General features: G+C 36.0%; 1 protein-coding gene across 4 annotated transcripts in view; it reads right to left on the bottom strand.

Annotated features, from left to right (window-relative positions):
* Positions 1-9,269: 9,269 nt before the first annotated feature.
* Positions 9,270-16,980, bottom strand: part of EXT2 (exostosin glycosyltransferase 2) — a 67,733-nt gene continuing 60,022 nt past the window's right edge. For all 4 annotated transcript variants that reach the window (XM_087921393.1, XM_087921395.1, XM_087921394.1 and 1 more), the window contains 4 exons: positions 14,479-14,622; positions 12,555-12,683; positions 11,354-11,436; positions 9,270-9,958 (listed from right to left, as the gene is read on the bottom strand). In XM_087921393.1, the coding sequence (XP_087777519.1) occupies positions 9,820-9,958; positions 11,354-11,436; positions 12,555-12,683; positions 14,479-14,622 (495 nt within the window). In that variant the 3' untranslated portion in view covers positions 9,270-9,819. The remainder of the gene's footprint in view (positions 9,959-11,353; positions 11,437-12,554; positions 12,684-14,478; positions 14,623-16,980) is intronic.

Genomic DNA, 16,980 nt, shown 5'->3' with positions numbered 1-16,980 from the left:
CACCATTCCAGACAATGAGCAAATAGAGCAGGGAACCCTGACTCAAAATCCAATAGATGTTGCTCTTCAGTGTGTTATTTTGTAACCTAACTCCACTTAGGCATGGTGTTAAATTTCATTATGGAAAAGCAGTATTTGATATGCACATCCAGGGAGGGGATAGTTTTTGCGGTTAAAAGAAAAATGATTTTTTTTTTTAGAAACAAAGCACAACTATAATGTTATTTATATGAGAGCAGCAAATTTCTTTTTTAAAAGACTGTGGGTAGGTGTTGCATTTAATCTAAGAAAGTAAGAGGCTCATACCCTCATTTCCCATTTACAACTGGGCTTCATTCCTATGTATACCTTTAGTTACTTGAGGCTTATTCTAGTTTCCTTTTTAATAGAACAAAACATTGATTCTGGAAAAGTTCATTTTTTTACTCCTTTGGAATTTGCGGTAGTCTCTGCTGCCAATTGTTCCCTTTTTTTTTCTGTTGCCTCCATGAAAAACTTCACAACTTTTTTTTTCATGTCCCTTACAAATCATTCGTTTTTGTAGCCAGTCGGATTGTTCACTGTAGAAGATTCCACATCAGATTCAACTTGGAATACTACTAATCAACCCACCTTGAAGTTGCACTGGTCTGTGCTGGAAATACTGAGTGAATGTATTCATGAATATATTCTCAGAATGTCTAGGAGTACCACATCTGCTATATTGATATTGAAGGTATTCTCTTCCCCTCCCTCCTAAGGGATAACTTTGCCCCCTTTCACAAAATCATCTTTGTCCATTTGTGTGAACAGAAAGGCCTCTCAATAGAAATGATTGTCTATGTAATTAATGAAAATCACAATTTAGAGCTTGCCTCGTTTCCTACTTCCCAAAGATTCTTAAGATTAAATAAAAGTATTAGCCCACAGATGCCACTAACCTCTCCAATCTTACAGTACCCAGTAAAAACTCTGTTTCACAGGCAATGAAGGAGTTAAACTTTCCTTCTTACTCCAAGCAAACTGACAATCAAGGCAAATGAGGATAAAGTCAAGGACACTCAGAGAGGAATTATTGGAACCAACTCCGGAAAATGAAGTTGGCAAACAGGGGCCTCTCTCCATTCACTATCCTTTTTCAGAAATCCTGTGGGGATTTCTGCTGGGAATACCTATCAGAGCGGTGCTGTGTTTCCTCCAGTGGATTATGCCTCAGCCACTCGCCATCACTGCTCCATTTCAGCTAATTGTCTCATATGTTGCTATTTGTTATCCTCTTAATGAGAAACACAACTTTCCTGCAAAACCACCAATGCAAGGACCTGGCAGGCCACAGAATCCTGAAGATCAGCAGATGCAGGTCTGTAAAACAGCAGTTTGTTCCGAACTGAAATTACACAGAGAAGGCATGTGATTCCAAACAGCTTCAAACTCAAGTTAGCTTGAAAACAACCATACCCACCTCAATATGTATAAAGAATAGAAACAGACTTAGCACTGCTATCTAGGGCTTAAGGCAAAAATTGGTTGCTATGAAGAACCACCATCTTGGTTCAGATGTTTCCTGTGGTGTTGGGTGGCACTTAGACTCACATGTTTTTCATTCCATTCTTAGGCCTAATTCAAAGCTTCAGCCATTGATAAACAGAATATTTATATATAATTAAAACTCTTTTGACGTCATGACTTTTAACTGAGTGAAGCAGTGCATCATAGGACAAGAGTTTTTGAACCCAAGCACCTCAAATAGGCTAACTTACAGAATATGTCCAAAATATAGGGTTTAGGATTCCTGACGGAATGAAATTTGGGGAAGTTGTAGTTGCTTCAGTGCTGCTGCTGTCATGTAAACTTCTTTTTCAATGTTCCATGACAGTTTCCCAGCCAGTTTTCCAATCCCTTGCTCCTGCCTCCACCCAGCTTACCTGCCTGCTGAGGAGGAGGAAGGGAGGGAGGTTAATTTGCAATGCTGTCTGCAATTCCCACAAGGAAACTCAATGGGGAAATTGGCAAAAATTTCCAGTTTTTTTGCCCTGGTCATTCTCTTTCTCTATAATCATTGTAGTGATTCCCTCTGAGGGAGGAATAACTCCTTTCTCTCTCTCTCTCTCTCCATATTTTTGTTGTTTTTTTCTCCTTGGTCCCTTGGAAAATTATGTGATTCTTATAATTTAACCATCTGCAAACTAATATATTTTCCCAGTGCTCAGATGCATTTTTTCCCAATAAGATGTGGCCAAGAGAACAAGGGAACTGTTTGAAAAATATATTCAATAATAAAATACATTATAGAATACATTAAAATTTTCTCTCTTGTACGTATCTATTTTATGAAATTAACATGAATGTTAATTCTCTAGCAAATTTGGAACTTTGAACCAAATTCAGATAAGTTAGTAAAATGGACTGGAAGAGACTCTGATGCTTTGGGGGGGATTGAAAGCAATAAAAGAAAAAGTGGCTAGAATTGATGACAAATACATGCACTTACAAGAACTCAAGAAAGCAGTGGTTCAGAAAACAATTCTTCTGAAATTATGTGCATTGGGCTATGAAGAATCAGAAACAATCAAACAACAAACTGATTATGTCTCACTAATTTCAGTAGTCATAGTTCTTTTATTTTGAGAACTTCAAAAGAAACTAAGTAAATTAAATATGATTATTTCACTATGAGATTTGCAATCTTCTAACATTTCCAATCAGGGTAAGTAAAGTAATATTGTAGTACATTCCCTGACACTGATTACTTCAGGCCATGCTTTGTCCATCTTTTCCCATTTTAAAAAAAGCAAAGTTACTTGTCTGTTGTGAGTACAGTGCAATGATTAATCACATCAGATAAGGACAATCCACCTAAACCCTCCATAGCAATTCAGCCAGACTTTAGCACAAGATCAAAGTCGGAATCAATCAGTCTGCATTGACTTGGAACTTTGGGCTCAGGTTTCTGCTCAAGATCAAACATCCAGTCCATTAACAGGACCAGCACTCCATTTTGAGTCCAAGAGGCAGCTCCTTAAGAGTGAAAATCTACATGTGAGGAGCCCAGCGTACATGAATGATTTAGCAACCAGATCACTTTTAATGAATATGATAGCAGTTGATATAAAGCCCTATGCTACTACAAGTTCTATGCTAGAACTGCAAGATGCAGGGTCTACTCATAAGTGTATTTATGTGGAAAGAAAGACAGCCACTGGGATTAATACAGCCAATTTACCTAATGGATACAAAGTTAGGAAATAACTAAGTTTGTACAGGTGTTGTAAGACACACGTCTCTTACATGTAGAGAAGGGCACCAGTTACTGATCCCATAGATTATCTGTAACTGAAGCAAAGTAAGTTTCCCAGTTTAAGACATATATTTTTTTCTTTTTAGAAAATAATTTATCATAATATGGTAGCAACTGAGAACATATAATGCCAGGGCTGCATGAAATAAAACCACATCTATTTGTAATATGACTGGTGGTTGGTCTAAGGCAGTACCCTGGTGATGTAGCCTAGTTGATTTGCCTTCTAATTTCAAGCCATGCAACAACTGTAACTGCCAAAATTGAAAAGGTGAAAACGTGATTGGGAGATTGGGACCATCGCAAGGAATGCTGCCCATAAGTGACCAGCTATGGATACCCTTGTATGGACTTGGGCCATGAAGACAAGCTGGAGCCATTGCTCATATATCATCCTGAACTCTTGAATGGAATATTGACTGGTGTTGAAATTCCTGAGAGTTCTGGTCTTAGGGGATATCAACATCCACATTCCAAGGGAATCGACATGTCACAGTATAGTGAGTTCATGACTCCCGTTACCATTCATGAGCTTTTAAGTTAATAGTACAAAACGCATACCTTTGATCTTGTCCTTACACTGGAAGTGATTCTGATATGAAAGACAAACATCTATTCTTTGTTGTGGGTCTTCCTTGTTAGGCTGCACATCACAGATGTCCTGCCCCCTGCAGGTGGAATTGGATCTTTAGATTGTTCTACCCAGATCCTATGGGAGCCAGATGGGACCTAGAGGGGGATATATCCTAATAAATTGGCACACAGTTGAATTGTGTCTTGATTCCCTTAGTAGAGAGACAATCAAAACACTGAATTAGAGTGCTTTTGTAAGGCCTTTGCTCCTTGTTTACCAGTGTGCTGGTAAATGATTGGAAGAAAAGCCTTTATTGGTGAAAAGGTTTGACCATTTTAATAAATGTTACTAAACGAGTGTTAAGTATGGGCCTAACCTGGTGGTGGTACCGGTGGAAGAACAGAGTGCCTGTTTTGTGCCTATTGTGTCTGCAGATTCCCATCTAGCAATCCTGCTCAGAATTAGCTGGACCATTTTGGAAACAAATGGACAAGACAAAGTATCTGCTGGCATACTAGATTTGTGGATTTCTTTATGTGTCAAGTTGTTCCCAGAATCCACCATGGTGAGCAAGATAATTGTAAAATTATCGCCCAAGCACGGATAGGATTCTCTGTGATGTGAACATCACCGCTGGTGTGTTCCATTCATATTCTTTCAATTGCTGAATCCAGGAGATTGTCAATGCTTCTTTGAGAGGGGATAATGCTGCCTGCCTTGAAGGAGATTGCACTACATCCTCTTTTGGATGCAGCCTTTTGCGAGAGCTTCTGTCCAATCTTCCCTTTTATCTTATGGCATTTGGAGGACATTCGACTTTCAATGGTCTCTGGGCAAGAGAATTGCAACACACTTGAACAAAACAAATAACAACAACAACAATAAATACCCATCATGTGCCCCCATTCAGCTTAGACCAAAGGAGAATGTATTGTATCCATATTCACTTGTTTATGAAAATCCATGTGGATGCTACTCCTGGTCCATAGCCCATGACTGTCCATAGCCCATGATTATCAAAAGAAGTGGGCTGAGGATTATTAGCAGATCCTGTTGAGGTGATTGAACTAGGCAAGCAGTTTATGTTTTGTGAGGCAATTCCTAATGTAACCTGACACTATGCAGTGTAGGTTTAAAAATAACCAGTATCATTTTGAATTGGTTCCAGAAGTTCACTGGTACAGCAGTTTCAAAATAGGTATTTTTCTGCACTAGCTGGTTGTTCCACCTCTTTGTCGTGTTCTACCTCTGTGTCGTACACTTGCTGTAGTTTCTGAATTATCTTCAATACCAATACAACGTACAGTTTGTGGCAATTTTATATCAGTTTGCTCTTCTATATCATTTCACTTTATAAAACCAAGAATTTTGCTTTATACAATGCCCACAATTGTATGATTAGGCAGTTAACAAATGTAGTAACGAAATAAGTAAACAGAATTGTATGCTTTTTCAAATATTATTTTCAATAAAAAAAAAAAAACCAAGCACATACAAACATTGAGAATATGGTCCCTGGATAACCTGTATTACAGTGGGGGGAGGGGACAACCACAGTATAGAAACAAATATGAAATACTTATGTACAGTTCATTTGAAAGTGGAACATTCACTGAACTTTCTTACATCTGCAAATATACAAATGTGTATTCAGTTAATATTTCTGGAACCCAGGTGGACAGAGGTAGATATTTAGACCGCCTCATTATTTTCTCATGACACAGCTGCAAACTGAGCATATGTTTAACAAAGAGCTATAACTAGCAACAGCTCTTAGACAAGTATACAAACGTACACATTATATTCACATTTATACATATTTAAAATGTCATAGATGTACATGGTAAAAAAGCAGTGTGTTCTTCTGCTCATATGTTATTGCCTACAATTCTTACACCTTTGCCATTCACTGTGTGAAAGAAGTTAGAATTCAAAATACTTAAAACTGCATTGTGATCCTTTTTTTCCCTTGGCATATACCTTTAAAAGTGTCTTATGCAAGTTCCAGAGAAGAAACGGGGAACTGAAGAATCTGACTGCAGCAGAATCAAACCCAGGGGTGGGATGCTACCAGTCAGCTGTCGGGGCAGCACAACTGATGATTTTTCACAACTGCTTCACACGCGCGCACAGTAAAATACACTCTCACTGAACCAGTTGTAACACCGGTTGAATCCCACCCCTGATCAAACACCAGCAAATAGACCGGCTTTTTGTAATTTCTTTCTGGACAAGGAAAGGGCTTGAGATTGCCCACAAGTGCTCCAGATATTTGTTCCTTGTCTCTGGCAGGTTTAGAGCTCTGGGAGACAAGGCAATGCTATCTATCGTTGCTCAATCCGTGGTTGGTGTCTTAATGGACATAGGCTTTGCATACTTTCTTTTCTAAACACTTTCAGGAATTGCTTTTCAGGTAGTAAAGTTTTGACAATATTGGATGAGCTTCCTTTGATTCTTAATGAAAGAATTTTTATGTAGTCCTCAACTTACAACCACAATTGAGCCCAACGTTTCTGTTGCTAAGCAAAACAGAAATATGAATTTTGTTAAATGAATTTTGCCTCAATTTCTTGCCAATGTTCTTAAGTGAATCACTGCAGTTGTTAAGTTAATAACCCGGTTGTTAAGTGAATCTGGCTGTCCTATTGACTTTGCTTGTAAGAAGATCACACAAAAAGTGATAAAATGACCCTGGGACACTGCAATCATCATAAATACGAACCAGTTTCCAAGCTTCCAAATTTTGATCACATAACAACTGGGACTTTTTTCAGTGCTGTCGTAACTTTGAACAGCCACAAAATGAATTATGGTAAGTCAAGGACTACCTGCACAAATTTAATGATTTTTTTTTTAAAAAATCTTTTTTTGCAATAAACACCAAAAAGGTGATTAGATCTTTTATTTTGGAAAGTTACACATTGACTAAGTATACGGATGGATTTTAAATAAAATTTTGGAATTAATTATAAGAAAACAAAAATAATTTGTTTTGAAAACCCTCTAAAAACTAGGATAGGATGAGACTTTGAAGGTTGGACACTAAAGGGAAGCAGAAGGAACTAAATATTACAAGGGAGAAGAACACTTAAATTTGACTAATTCAGAATGAAGCAAAATATTTTAACACTGCACATATTCAAATATATTTTTGAAGTATATGGATCATTAATTTTAAGACTGTCTGTCTCTATTGTGCTTTAAAAGTGTCTTCTACAAAATGGAAATTGGTAACTAAGAATAATTACCAACTGGAATTTGCTTCAAACGTTGCTGTTCCACTTATATTCCCGAAAGTAGAAACTGCAGATACAACTGAATGCCCAATTAGTATCCTCAAAGAAATATATAAACCACCATGGTAAAAAGGTCAGGTAAAAGGAAAATTTGGGGTAATACTATACTAGCATGATTATCCTGCTGAAAACGAAGAGCAATCAACAAGAGAAGGCACACTGATTCTCAGAAACCGAACATTTCCAAGTTGTAGAAAATTGTGCCAGTAATATGCTGTTCCCTGCTAATCCAAACGTTGGATAAAATCTTAAATCATGGCAAATTGCAAACCAGATAATTAACCGTGATGCAACTGAACAAACTCTGAGGCAAACCCGCCCCCCTCCTTTAGAAATAATCTGCACAACTAATTGTATGGAAAATTGTTCCTGCTAACATTGAAGAAAAAAGTTTTGGCAAGAAATAGGTAAAACAAAATCACCTGTGCAGCCCTGAGCATACAGAAAAAACGGGGGACAAGAGTCAAGGGCAATCTGAGCTTCAGCTTCAAACAGTGGAAGCAATTAATAGAATCAAATTTAAAATAAGAATCATCCATACTGGAGAACAGGAAAGATATTTAAGGAACTCTTACCTGCATTCTTAAGAAGGAAATGTAAAGCTGTTTACAACCATCAAGATTACCTGGAATGTAAATTATACATGCCGAGATAGTTGAGCTTAATTCTTAATATCATTCATAACATTTCACACAGCAGGGTGAAAACCTCCTTTACACATCGAATTAGTTACTGAATAATGAGGACAAGCAAAACAAACCAACTTTGCCTTGGCTGCCCTAAAGAAGCCCCCTCCCACAGCAGAAGCAACTTAAGTGAAGAATTTGCGTAAGGATTTTAGATGGAGGAATAAAAGTCAGAGATGACTTCTACTCAGAAGAGAGGCAAAATTAGGCCTCCTCAGAAGAGCACTCAAACATATACTATAGAAGAAAAGTCCTGACATTCCAATCAATACCACAGTTTATGTAATGTCAAATTTAAAATAATAAATGTAATTTAGGTCCAGTATTTTAACAGTTGAGACAATTTGCTTTATATTTTCCCTGAGCATTTGAATCAGAAATACTGGGTCTGCCACCCCCAAATTTTGTATTCTATCTGTATTATCATGGCAGTAAGAATATTTCACCAGGATGCTCTAGATCCTGGTAGTGCAGCACTTCTTGCATTTTGAGATTTTACTATAATTTATATTTAAAAATCTATATACTTTCCCCTCTTTCAGACTTAAGTGACAGGGTGAAGAAATTTCCTACTTGTCAGCAGAATCTGCATCTAAGGACTAAAAATTACAGATTCAGTAGTCACTAAAAACTCAAAACAGGCCTTGCAGAAATATGTTAACATTCTACGCTGCACCGAAGTGGAGTATCACAGTGCTGATGTAAAGAAAACTGATCCCCAGTGCAGATATATGTCTTCTATCTTAGATTAGTGGATATTTTTATTAAGATTTAAACAACAGAGAAATAGTTCTTCTTAATCTTCCCTGTTAATAGTTTTTCAGTTAAACAATTTTCAGCCCAGGGAAGGAAGATTTAAAACTTCTTCATGCAGGGCTCTTATGATTTCATATTGATAGTAAAGTTGCTTTTATTTTGTGACACAGACTTTTGAAATATAAAGATATCACTCTCTCTCATTCCCTGGTGCATGTTCTTTATGTTACTTCAGCATCAATTTCTTACATGATGGATATTCATTATCTTGTGATAATGAGTTATATACATCAGGATGTAAATTCTTTCACAAGATGATAAATTGTTTTCTATGAATCATTCAGCTATTGCACAATTACATACTCCAAATTGTCATGCATAGCTCCTTTCAAAAAATAAATGTTAGCAATGAACCCAGTATTTTTTTAATCAAGAGCACCAAAGTATAAAAGGCATTTTTATATATTCCTAATTTAGTGATTGGTCAACTGAAAACCATCCTATTTATGGTAAGGAATGCAGGCTGAAATATCAAAATAGGCTAAGAGTGGAATAGTCATTCAGTATACTAAAAATGCAGACTAATCTAAAGGTACTATTCAATCTTCTGTTCAGGAGAAATAATGGAAAACATGAAATGTGTTAGTTTACTAATAACTAGATACCTTAATAAAAAAAATTAAACTGCTGCTTTATTCAACTTCATTCACCTTGTAACGTTAAAAATGAACCCAACATCAATACACATTTTCTTTTTTAACCAAGTAAAAAAGGCTGCCAATTCTAGGACAGAATGCTTATAAGGTATTTGAAAAGATGCTAAAGCAGGCCTTGTATACCAGCCAAAGAGGGCATGTGGGCAGCAAATCTAAAAAGCAGTCTGAAAATGGACCAACAGGAGATGTGATAACTAGCAGCCCTTAGAAAAGAAGTTTTTATTTTTTTCCTTTGTGATCAAAAACTTTGCATTGTGTATATTCCTATGCATGCAATCCTTATAGAGCAAACAAACATTTCAGTAGACCAATGCAGCAATTCACCTCCACTGCTTCTTTCTGCATTGAGTTTTACGCTCTGTTGAAAAGCTTTTCTGGAACAAAGCGTTAATCTTTGTGACCTCTCTCTGTAACACTCCCTGGCATGGTTCTTTCAGTCCCGAAGATTTTTTCTAGCATCAGCTGCTGCCTGGGGTGCTGGATTCCAATTTCCAACTTCATTCATGGCTGTTCTTCACAAGCTTCCGATGTTAGGAAAGCTCTTCAGCTTTTCAGGAAAGTCGTCTTTGTACAAGACTGGATCCGCCCGGTGCTCCACCACTTTTAGAGGCATGGTCCCAAAGACAGAGGCAAACTTGTTAATACATTCGGACCTAAGGGGAGGGGAAAAATAAATGAAATGCTGATAAACAGATTTGCCCCACAGTATGTTTATTTAACAACCTGTTGTTGCAGCTCCCCCTTTCATGTTCTCCCCAATTATTTAATATTTAATTAAACAGGAGCAAAGCAAACATGAAACAAATACGACATGGTTTCCTGTTAAGGCATTGCAAATGCAATAAAGGTTGCACCTGAAACATTAATGTATTATTGATGCTTTCCTGCTGTTAGGAGACAGGACAAAGATCCTCTCATGCCAGAAAGATATGAATCTCTATGACTCATGTATATAATCAAGGCAAAGAGATAAAAGAGATGCTATCATGTATGCAGAGTGTATGCAGAGTGGTCAAAGTTTCACTAGCCCTTCTCCAGCAGAATTCCAGACATTCTTAAAGTAGTGCGCATGCTGCAGACTACTGTGGATTCATTGCCAAAATATCGTTTAAACAGTCTCTGCCAGGTCAAATTTGGCACTATACAGGGCTTGCAAAAATAAGCCTGCAGGTAACAAAAAACATACAAAAATACTTCTTTGGCTTTTTAGTTTGCTGAAAACAACTACTGGAATTTACTTCCTTTATGTTATCTACACTAATGCCTGTGCTTGAAAGCTTAAGTTACAACATTTCTTTAGGAGCTAAAACCCAAAATTTAGTTTATTTTCATTGTCCAAATTCAATGACATGAGTTTTTTTTAATTTAAAAAATGCTAGCGTCCACATTTTTTAAAAGCATATTGGATTCTCTTTCACCATACTCATCATCTCACTTCTGTCTACAAGGCTAGTGGGTGACTGAAATAAGAAAACACATATATGTTAGAGGATGTAACACATTTCAGCTGTAAGTTTGAATAATACATTTCAGTGACTATGAAATAATATGGCAAAAGGTATATAATTGTCCACTTTAATAAACATATTTAACTACAAAAGACGTCCCAAATATCTTTAACTAGTTGATGCTTTCAAACCTAAAATTGATATCCAAGACCAAACATAAGGCTGCACATGATGTCCAATGAGGTCCTCAAGAACTTCTCTCAGAATTGTTTACAGAATTGTGCTTTTTAATCATGCAAACAAGGGAAGCAAGTTAGTTAATTTATTCATGAAATTTATAGCTGAAGAAACTATATTTATTGTATCTCATTAGTGGAAAACTGCAGTTATTATTTTAGGAATACAGGAATTCATATATTTTATCTGAAATATTATTCAGATAATATGATGTGTAGTATACATGTATACATTATACATTTTATCAGTTCTCTCACTCCAATAAGGATTTAGCTGAAATTTGGACACAACCATCTAATCTTTTAGGGGATATGACAGTACATTAAGTGCTAAAAATGAGAAAGAACAGGATGAGACACTTACCTTTCTACCATGTGTGTCTGATCTAAGGATAACCCATCAATGGCTGTGCATTCTGGACATTTGAATTTCTTTCTGGGTGTCACCTATATAAAGACAGTATAACTATAGACTTAACAATCAGAAATTAATCTTGCTACGAAAAATGCAATTTTTGAAATGCAATCTATGTGTCAAAGTGAAAATCAATTTCTTGAATATGGAGGGGAAAAATATCTATACCACTTACTTTCATTTGGCTTAGCTGACTGCAAAGCTCAAAGTAGCCCAATTTTTTAAAAAAATATTCTTGGAGGGGTTTTGCCTGCTGTAAGTGGAAAGTAGCAGTGATGACAACTTCTTAATTCCTGTTTAATGACTGTTTTCTCACTGCCAAGATTCCTGTATAAACATTATTTGTTCTTATAGCCATAAAAGTGATGAAATATAGCTTCCCATACTTCACTATAACCTTAATCCAACAGATACACTTTACTCATTTAACAGCTGATGGTCAAACTCTGAGAAGCTCTTCCAACTGTACAACTTAGCAGTATGCTACCACAGTTTGGATCTCTCACAACAAACATACATGCTTTATCTTTTAAGGCTTTTCTCAGAAACATCACCATTGGTTTGGGCAAAAATTGAAGGTTAGGCAGGAAAACAGACCTTGCTAACTGAAGGAATGCCCGGAGACCTCTAAATCTCATTCCAAGTTGTCACATTTCAAAATGAATTGAAAGTGAAGTTCTAGGCCAAAATTTATTGAAGCATATCAGAAAATTCATTCAGGGATAAAAGTTCATATAAAAACTGATCTTAATGTTCACTGCAATTAATGTTTTTGCAGTGAACAGTCTAATAAACCAGCTTTTGCAGCTGAAATAGACTGGGATGGATTGTTCCTTCCCATCCCCACCTCTCTTAAATTGTGTTTATTTTTTATAAAGAAATTGGCTTAATTTTCTACAATTATTAAGGATACTGAGTTCTGCAACTATCTGGCCATAATGGTCACAAGCAACAGAGTATATTCATAAGCAAAAAAAAAAAAAAAGTATGGATGTGGAGAGTTTTTACAAATAGATGGGATTATCTTCAAAATGGATGAGAAAAGAGGCATAGAGCGCTAATAAGCTATGTTGAAACTGTATATAATCATGAAATCTATGGCTCTGCTGCTACATGATAGACCCTGAGGAACAATTGAATAAAAACTCACCTTAATAACCGCTTTCCCAGTTACATTGGCCACTAGAAAATTCATGGCAATGTCTTCACAATTCATATGCGCATCCACCCAGTTTTTGATGTCCCCAGGCATTTTATATGTGTATAAGTAATTAAAATACTAAAGAATAAGAAAAATAGCACAGAAAGGAAATGTTTAGTTTTTATATGAACGGCATTAAGGCCCTAATAAAACTTTATGTGAAATGAGTATCTAATGTGCTAGTTTATCTCAAACATATTTTAATGTGCCCTATTAGGTGCACTTCTATAGTTCTATAGAGTGGTAAAGTAACATCACTGAGGTATGTAATACCAAAGAACCAAACCAAATGAGGATGATGTTATGAGGATGATGTTAAGAAAAAAGCTAGACAAGTATTCCAAAGACACAGATCCCTTTTACCAAAATCAGACAATGTGAATAAGTACTGCATGGGGCAGGCAGATCCATGTGGGAATAGAAGGTCTTTAACAGCACAAACCTTTTAAAACATTTTGTTAAAACATTTCATATAATTTTCATTTTTAAGTATAACTCATTTTTTTGAATTACTATATCATGCTACTTAAATTTTATTCCCATTTAGTAATTTAGAGAAGATACCATCAAATGCATCAATTTATTGCTAAAAAGGGAATAATACTTCCTTTCAACAAATGACTACAAATAGCTCTTAAAAATTCTTTCTGAGAATTGTTAATAGGGCGAGGGGAAAGAGATCCCCCTCCAGCCCATAATATTAGCTCCATTTGAAGCAGTGGATTTGAGCTACTTTGAATGTAGCTTCCCATATGCTACCTCTCAAGTGAATTTTAAAATTTTCAATAGTATTTCTAACAACATGGTGTATAAGGCATCTTTCTGTCATTCAAAAATAAGAAATGCCATCACGGGTAGATATAATAATCTATGCCTTAGCTGTAATACCCATAACAATGTAATTCTTGAATTTAATTCTATACTATGATAATTTCTTCAAACATCAAAACCAACACATACATTTTAAGCGTTAAAGTTGACTTTAAAAAGACACCTCTGCTTCTACATCCAGATCAGCTCATAATCATTAAAAAATATAGGTAGTCCTTGTTTAGCAACTGCCCCATTTAGCGACTGTCCAATTATGACAGTAATGAAAAAAATTAGTCAGTCCTTGCATTTACAACCTTCACAGGTCTGTAAAAGAAGGAAAGTTGAAGTAAGATAATAAGCACAAAAATAGTTTTACCTAGCAATTGCTTTGTTAATGAGGAGATGACCAGGCTGAATCTGAGGGAGGAGTCAAGTGCATCATCAGTTTGGAGTTCCTTTGTCACCACAAGACAACTAAGTCCAGAATCAATTCCATTCCATCAATTCCAATTGGAATTCCACTGATTCTTATCTACTACCAATTTGCCTTGACCATTAGTAGTTCAGATTCTTGTAGAAAGACAGCATGGAATAAATTTATACTAATTTGAACAACCCTGGTTCCTGATTTCTTGTGCCAGACAGTTAGCGTTCCCAATTATGCTCCCTAAATGATACTATCGGCAGAACTGAGAACCAAGAAAACTACAGAATTTGAGATGCGGAAAAATGTTCAAGTATTTCATCAAAACACAATTACTGATCTTTATACATCATATGTCCATATATCATGATTATAATCCAAGAACATATAAAGATCAATGACATAAATCCTTATCTTCCCACTTTGGAATATACAGTTCCTTTTCCCTTTACTAATATGTCTCAACTTCAGCAACTTTAAGATGTATGGATATCAACTCCCAGAATTATCCAGCTACAATTCTCGGGTTGGAGTCCATATATCTTAAAGTTGTTGAGGGTAGAAATAATACCCTAGTCAATACTGAGCAAGTTCATAATTTCAGCTTCCCATCTGTTTTTGGAATCAGCTCTTTACCTTGTGATAAAAGGCTGCTCCTGTAAGCACCATTGAGACTTCATTGGTCCATTCTGATTCATACTTCCATTTACTTGTTTCATGGTCCCACAAATGCAGGCGGCCAGGATATCCAACTAATCTGTCAGGGAATTCTCTCCACACCTGCAGAATACAGTAAGTGAATTAATTTATTTCAGTACAACAACATTGCAAGAAAAGTTGCGATTGAACATATATGTTAGAGGGTGTTGTAGCAGCAAGCAAGATATGAATGAATGTACTGCCAATGTGATACTTTCTCTACCATATACCCACCCATCTGATTTATACTGTTTTTGGAGAAGGCATCTTAGGAATGACTTTTCATAGAGCAATGATCCACAAGCTCTTGTTTTTGAATCTTCTACTCTTGTACAAAAGGGAAATGTGTCTCCTGTCAACTCATAAAACATTTTGTATAAACGTTTTATAGTTGTCAACATCTCCACAACGGTGGTAATGTATTTATTTACTTATTTATTTGATAAATTTATACAGCTGCCCATCTCATAAATGTGATTCTGGCCAGTGGACAAAGTCAGAAAAAAAACAACAATAAAACAACAAATAATATAAAAATACAACAAAAAGCATTAAAAACCTTTACAACATTAAAAGTACAGGTAGTCCTTAACTTACAACAGTTCGTTTATAGTGACCATTCGACATTACAACAGTACTGAAAAAAGTGACTTATGACCATTGCAATATCCCCATGGTCATGTAATTTACATTCATATGCTTAACAACTGTCTCATATTTATGACGGTTGCCATGTCCCAGGGTCATGTGACCATCTTTTTTGACCTTCTGACAGCAAAGTCAATGGGAAAGTCAGATTCGCTTAATAATCAGATTACTAATTTAACATCTATGGTGATTCACTTAATAAAGAAAAGTGTAAAATGGGACAAAACTCACTTAACAATTTTCTCACTTAGCAACAAAAAAATTATGGTCTCAATTGTGGTCGTAAGTTGAGGACTACCTGTAGTAAAACCATTAAAACTAGAAAGCTTAATTCCCCAAACAGATCAGAATGCAACTAGTTCAGCAGAAGCAGTTTTAGGCAGGGAAGGAAGAGGAGAGGTAAAGGAAAGCCATCAGTAGCTATGGAACAGTTGGGAAAGGAGTATCATTTAAGGGATTGCAGAGACTTTTCATCCACTAGATCCAAGGGCATCTCCGACTCAACTCTGACTGCCTTGCACTAGTCCTTATTATAAGCAACTGATCTAATCTAGGAATTATTGGGGCTTTGACGATTATGATTATGTGCCATCGAATCAATATCAACTCTTAGCAACCACATGAATGAGTTTCTCTAGGATAAACTTGGGGCCATTCGGTGGTCGTAATTCCTTTCACGAACTGGTAGAAGGCATCTCTTCCCTATCCTAACTTCTAGCTGGGAGTTGGGATTGCTTTCTTGGCAGTATACAGAGGCAGGTAACTTGTTTTTCAAAGCATTTAGCTAGCATGTCTAACACTGTGAAAGAAAAATGGACATAGGTTCTTCAAAAACACCAATTATTGAAGTTACGTTTTGGGACAAATCGAAGACCCATAAATTGATATATTGCTTTCAGGGAAGAAGTCATTTCAATTCCCAGTTTTACACGGGATTTTTTAAAAAAAAATTTAAAAAGTAATTTCCAGATTTCAAACTGCAAAAATCTGGTTGAGAGCAATACTGGACTCATTTTCTTTAAAAATTGTAAGTATTGTAAGTAAGTATATGCTTCATTTTCTTAGCACATTTGCTTTTACCTTCTTGCGAAGTAAAACAAAAATTGCTGATGATTGGCAGAAATATTGCATAGATCTAACTGCTTAAGAGCCCAATGCATTATCTTCTATCAACACAACTCTGAGAAGTGTCTTTTCCTTCACGCAAAACTTCCACTTAAAATCACAGAGCTATAAATATGCTTCTGCATCTTTAAACAAAACAGCCTATAAAGCCTGTGTTGCTCTTGTTTCAGTAGTTTTGCACTATGCAATAAATTATTAGGAATCCTAATAGTTCACTCTTAACAAGTAAAAAATGTCTGACACTTTGAGTGTTACTTTAATTTTTATGGCTGAAAGTGTACAGAGATCAAAGCACCCCTTCTTTTCTTCTTTTTTTTTTATAAGTAAGCTTGATCAATAGAGCCAGACATGACTGTGCTGATACAAAGTTCAACCACATGTTTAAAAATAGGATCTAGAGAATAAGGAAGGGAAGAACTTTGCCAATATCCAATTCTAAATATTTTTCCTGAATGAAGGAAAAAAACCCCCAAAAAGAAATCCTCCTTGTACATTATAGGCTGCTACTGTTCTTACAGATTTCCTTTGCAAAATACTAAGAAATGCAGTGGACACTTTCATGGTGAAATATATAAACAGATAAATAAATTACTATAGGCTGAGGACAAGTTAAACATCTGGCAGCCAGCTCAGACCTGTCAAACAGGTCAAAGACACTCTGATCTG

This window comes from Pseudonaja textilis, chromosome 1, assembly GCF_049901715.1.
Source record: "Pseudonaja textilis isolate UNSWEBS1 chromosome 1, rPseTex1.2, whole genome shotgun sequence".
In the NCBI taxonomy this organism is placed as follows: Eukaryota; Metazoa; Chordata; class Lepidosauria; order Squamata; family Elapidae; genus Pseudonaja; species Pseudonaja textilis.
This window is presented reverse-complemented; position numbering and strand designations above follow the sequence as displayed.